Source organism: Arachis ipaensis, chromosome B02, assembly GCF_000816755.2.
Source record: "Arachis ipaensis cultivar K30076 chromosome B02, Araip1.1, whole genome shotgun sequence".
NCBI classification, from domain to species: domain Eukaryota; kingdom Viridiplantae; phylum Streptophyta; class Magnoliopsida; order Fabales; family Fabaceae; genus Arachis; species Arachis ipaensis.
This window is the reverse complement of record NC_029786.2, coordinates 97510627-97516926: the sequence shown is the minus strand read 5'-3', so window position 1 is coordinate 97516926 and position 6300 is coordinate 97510627. Positions and strand designations below refer to the sequence as shown.

The window sequence follows — 6300 nt, the reverse complement described above, 5'->3', positions numbered from 1 at the left end:
CTGTATAAAATACATTAAAATAATATTATTGTAAAATTATTTTTTTTAATTATTTAAACTGATAAAAAGGAGTATATAAATAATTGGACAATTCATTTAAATAAATTGTTTCACCTTTAAAATTACGAAAATACATTGTTTCTAAAACGAAGACGCAAATGCATTGTTTTACATATCTATGGAAACTGCTACTAGCAGTAGCGGTTTATACAAACACAGATTCCGCTACTGCCAACTGCGATTACGTTGCCTATTCTCAAAGGCTACGCTTTTCTGCACTAAAGGCTACGCTTTTGGCGTTTGGGAATAGGGTGCGCTTTTCATGTGATGCTATCCAGGACCAAAGGCTATGCTTTTCAGTTTCCATTTTTACCAGAATAGGCTACGCTTTTCAGTGCTACTGCATCACTTGTAAAGTATAGCCACATTGTATACCATAGCTACTATATATAAGTGTAGCCTTAAGTCCCTCATTTTTTTTAATTTTCTGTATAACCATAGCTACTCTATATAAGTGTAGCCTTATGTTCCTCATTTTTTTTTATTTTCTATATATATATATATATATTCTAATAATTTTTTGTGCATAATATTTAGTAATATGATTACATATATAATTCTGTATTTTTAATTAAATGAGTTAAATATTATAAAATAAAAATAAATACATAATTATACTAAATAATTTCTTTAAATAATAAAAATTATCTGTAAATAAAATATATTTATAATGATCCAAAAGTACTAATATTCATACATCTCACACTAAATTAAACATAGCCATATCAAAATAGGCATGAGACTACTTAGAATTTACTACTAATACTCTACGAAAAACTAAAATATTATATTCTATATAAGTATCTTCTAATAAAAGTAATTAGTCTACCATACATGTATCCATTCTCAACATTACTCCATCTTAACCCATAAACCACAATGATAAACAGCTTAATCTTCATTGTCATCCTCAATATTATCCTGCATAATTATATAGAAAAGTAATTAGAAAAATATTTATAATAATATTCGCAATTATAAAAATTAAAAAATCAAACTGAAAATAATTAGAAACCAAACTGAAAATAGTTGTATAAATTATCAAAACTATGTCAACTTAAAAAATAAAGTTAGCACAATTTTTGGTGCTGCTTCAGTTAGCACAAAACTAGAATTACAACAACCAGAATTGCACAAACAATTTTCAGCTATAACAATACAACTTCAAGTATTAAAGTTTCAATAAAGCCAATAACATATAATTTTCAGCCATAGCAATTAACTTAACCATATGCAAATATAAGAGGTATAACATATTATACATATACCTAATATATTATACATATAAAAAAAGGAGGCAAAAGAAATCCTAATATATTATTATTTATTTTAAATAGGAATCTTAAAGTGTACTTTGGTTTTAGTTTTGCAACTGCGTTCTAAGAATTTAATTTTATATGATTTTTTAAAAACCGACTACTGATTTAGTACACTTCAGAAAAACAGCAAGCAGTAACCACTTAGAAAAATCATATAAAATCCATCTTTGGTTGGATTCTCCTAAAGTTTGGTGTGGTTGAACCAGACTTACCCATCTTTCACCCAGTTCAAGTCCCAGAGCATTTTCACTTCTCTAAAAAAAATTATGCCTCTCGAAATATAGTTTTGTTTTAAGAAAAGGGTGCTGTCGCATCAGTGAACAGTCCTGTTTCCAGAAGACACAACTTTCTCTATAAAATTTGAATTGTCCTGAAATTTGAACATAAAATACTATACATCCTAATATTTCATTCTTCTTTAGTTTTACCTCCAAAGAGTTTCAGAGTATTGAGATATGTGGTTTTGAAGTTGCTGTTCCAGAATTCGTACAACATTATTTCTGCAGAAAATGACCATTTTCTAAAAATTATATCTCCCAAACCACACATCTAAAATTCTAAAATTTTAGAGGAATAATCTAGACATCTTAAGGTTTCATAGAAAAATAATTTCACTCATTTTGAGTGGCTAGATTTCTCCCAGTTTTATTCACAAATTGCTGCCCGAAACTGCATAATTCTGCAACATGTAACCTTAGGTTTTGAGAGGTCAAAAATTGATTCCTAACTTTTCACTCACTCTAACATTGCATTCTAACTTTCTTTTACCTATTGTAACTTGTTGGAAAGATTAAATCAGTCCCAAGTGCTCAGGATTAATAAGTCACCATTTTTTCGTCACTTTTCATATTTAAGCATACTCATATAAAATCAACAATTTTTGCATTACTCAATATAGCAATCCAGCCACAAATTAAATCACTCAAACAATTCACATATATTATCGTCAATTTACTGCATCATATATACCAAATAGACCAGCATCATCTCAAATAATCATTAGCATGTATCATCAATTAATTCAATCATGAAAATTGGCTTTTAGCCTTTCAACAAATTCTGCACTCTAACAAACAGAATTTTCAGCATCATCATCATTCAATAAATCAAATACAACATCATTCAATTAGTCGCAACCTCAATTCTATTACCTCGTTCCCGTGGCTTCTCAGCAGTATCACTATCATCACTCCCTCTAAACCAATTTGAAGCACCAAAGCAATTCCCAAAGCTGGACAAGATATTTCCAAACTTTTGAAATAAATCATGTAATCCCACATTATCTATGGATTTAGCTAAGTTCTGCCACAGTACAAGAAAAACAAAAGAATTCACTTTAGAAATGATATGGATCATGACATATGATTAAGTATGGTGTATCAAAGCTGCAAACAAATAGACATATACCTTAACAAAAACATTCCCTCTGCCACTTTTCCTCACATCAGGATCACGACGAGACCACATGACCCTTATCACTTTTTCATGTAGTAAAGAATGACTCTTCAACTAAATTGCACGACTTGCTATTCATGAAAATCAAAGACAACGAATTAAATTAACAGTAATTAAACTACATTAATTAACAAGATAACACTCTTAATATGCAATGATTTTATTTTTTCAATCCTTTTTAGTTAGTGAAAACTTAATCATATGTCTTGCACACTTCAATACATTTGAGATCTGAGTCTTAAAGATAAATTTGGACCTCAAAAGTCAAAACCAAAATCACCCAAGGAAAATCTACACTGTATGTCATGTTTATAACAGTTGCAACAAGCAACTCCCTCATAGAGGTTTGATTATGTGCATCTTATGGCAGCTGAAACTCCTCTTGGCATCAAATGGAACCCAAATATAAGAACAAAAGCATGACAACTTTTGAAGTTGAATAGATATTGTTACTTAGAACCATAGAAGTAACTCAATAATAATGAGATCAGAATCTAAGTTTGCATCTAAAGTAACAACTGTAATTGTCCCCTCATGTTGTTGCCAACCTACAAAATCAGAGTTAATTATCTCTCATCTAAACCCCATAAAAGTCAAGTTTGTAAGCATGTAAGGATCTACAAAAACACCTCTCTAGCAAATAAAATAGAATCTAAGAACAATAACATGAGCAAACCAAGTTCTAGTAATCACAAAGCAGATACAAACAATTCACTCCATACATAGAAAAGGAAGAAAAACACATAATTCATACCTTGATAAGAGCATCGAATTAGAAGAGTAAAAACCTCTTCGGAACTCTTGGAATCGTTATCACACAACAAAATCCTAACCTTGCTTCTGTCAATGAAGCCATCACCGCCACTCTTACTGTTATTACCTCCAACACCGTTGTTATTACTCTCTTTGTTCAAATTCAGCTCCTCCCTCTCCATCTCACAGGAAAAAAGAAACACGAAAAAAGAGAAAAACTTTATGTTAAAGTTGAGAAATTTGAACACTAAAGAACCTCCACAGAAACCCTTCTTCCGAAAACCCAAATTATGACAGTCACAATCAATGGATCAAATTCAAAACCAAAATCCATCATAAGAGAGAAAGTTCACTAATGTTATTAAGAGAGATACCTGCATGTAGAGATAAATACAATGGTAGATTGGATGTCCATATCTTCCATTTTTGATAAAATATGCATCAAATATACCTCCTTGACCTTTTTAGGGATGAACATAGCCTGTTGCTTAAGTGTTTCTACAGTTTTCAGGCCTTCATATGCCTCGTAGACATACAGTCTATCCTGGTAACGCTCAGACAACTTTGCAGATTACTTGTGGTTGTTGCAGAAAAGAACAGATTTTGCCGATTTTCTGGTAAGCACTTAAAGATAAATTTCAATTCCTCCTGAAAACTGACATCAAGAACTCGATCTACTTCATCCAGGACAAGGAACTGCATATAAATATGAAGGTAAAGAGATGCATAACATTTAGATATACACAATGTAGTTCCATATATATATACACATATATAACCTATGTCCTACCTTCCAAGCTTCTGGGACACAGTTCTACACTACAAGCCCTCCATACCTCCATTGAAAATCACAGCATCATTAACAGTAAACTAGAACCACAACAACATCAACACCAAAACCTCATTATCCATTAACAAAACAAAAAAACATCACGATCATTAATACATAGATTAAAATAAATCCACTGAAAGTTGCTTCCTAGAAATTTTCTGACTTTTAAACCCTCCTATAATTTAAAAATTGCAATTGAATTCTTCAAATTAAACATTTTTTTAAGCAAGTCACTCCTCACAAACAGTACTCATAGTTTGAGAAATTATCGTTAGACATTGTGAACAATCACATATTTTTAGACTATACAAACACGAAAGAGTAGAACCTAGTTATTACCTTAGTTCTAGCAAAAACTAGAGGAATATCAGGATTCTCGAGCAAGGCCTTGATCTTCCCCGGCGTGGCAATAACGACGTGGGGCCTGGCAGCAAGCTCCTTGGTTTGCTGAAGCATGTCCATGCCGCCGACAACCACTGCAATGCGGAGGTGGAGGCAGGAACCGAGGGCGCGGAACTGCTCTGGTAGCTGGAACGCCAGTTCCCTAGTGGGCGTCACCACCAACGCGAACACACCGAACAGGTGCTCCGACAGGCGGTGGAGGATCGGGAGGGCGAGAGCGGCGGTCTTGCCGCTTCCAGTTTCATCGATGCCGAGCACGTGGCGGCCCTCCAGCACTCGCGGGATGCAGCGAGATTGAACACGCCAGGGACGCTTCAAACAGGACAAGAGAGCAAACATTGGCGAATGATCGAGGGCCCTCGAGAACGACGAACCATGAGGATTGCGAACGATCACGACGAACCTGGTGCCGATCTTGAGCGCGACAAGCGGCGACGGTGAGATTGATGGCGGCGCAATGGAGGCTAGGGTTTTCACATCCTTTCAAGCTAAGGGAGAGCTGCGAAGATGGACGGATGGCAGCAGAAGCGCAACTAAGGGAGACGAGCAGACAAGTGAGACGGTGACAGTGGCGCACGACGACGAAGAGCACAACGACGGGGAGATTGGAGAAGCGGCTGGGGTTTTGTTATTTGGTGCTTTGGTAGGTGAGAAAGAATGACCGAATGAGAGAGACAGAGAGTGCAAAGCTTCGATGATGAAAAGGAAACAAAATAAAATTCCACTAAGTGTCATATGGCTATTTGGCGTTTTTACATTAGGCAACGCTTTTAAAGCGCACCCAAATCATAACAAATATGTTACTCTTCAAAAGCGCTCCTTTTGTTATGAAAAGTGTACCCATAGATATTAACATAAGGCTATGCTTTAGAAGTGACTTTTATTGTATCTAAGGCTACACTTTTTAAATGATGCCATAATTGTGTTTCCTATTCTCTTATAGAATAGGCTACGCTTTTCAAATGTAGCTTAAAAAAAGTGTGGCTGAATGGGTGTTTTTCTTGTAGTGTAATCCGCGGCTGGCAGCAGCGGATTCTGTGTCTGTGTAAACCGCTACTGCTAGTAGCGGTTTCCATAGATATGTAAAACAATGCATTTGCGTCTTCATTTTGAAAACAATGCATTTGCATAATTTTAAAAGTGAAACAATTTATTTAGGTGAATTGCCCTAAATAATTATATATCTATCATGTTTTTTAACAAATTAAATTTTTCTTAGATTTTTTTATTCGTTTTGTATTAATTTTTTTTTGAATAATAAAAATAAATTTTATATTTTTACTTTTAAAAATTTAAATAAAAAAGAGAAAGGATACGAATGATTATATATTTATTATAAAAAATTAACCTTAGCCATGGATTAGCCATGGATCGTAACTAATTGGTGGCCTGATTCATGATTAATAATCTTTTTCCAATATTTTGTCCTAGTTTTTTCTTCTCTTAGATTTATATTCGGTGGATTTTAGTTTATATTTC

General features: G+C 33.8%; 1 protein-coding gene and 1 long non-coding RNA gene across 2 annotated transcripts; both read right to left on the bottom strand.

Annotated features, from left to right (window-relative positions):
* On the bottom strand, nucleotides 829-2718 carry LOC110268059. The gene is made up of 2 exons (XR_002356097.1): nucleotides 2517-2718; nucleotides 829-981 (listed from the first exon to the last, which is right to left on the bottom strand). It is a non-coding gene; the product is annotated as an uncharacterized LOC110268059 (long non-coding RNA).
* Nucleotides 3949-5303, bottom strand: LOC107627766 (DEAD-box ATP-dependent RNA helicase 36-like). The gene is given in 3 exon segments (XM_016330591.2): nucleotides 3949-4154; nucleotides 4157-4283; nucleotides 4759-5303. Coding segments are annotated over 3 exon segments (735 nt in total). The 5' UTR covers nucleotides 5161-5303.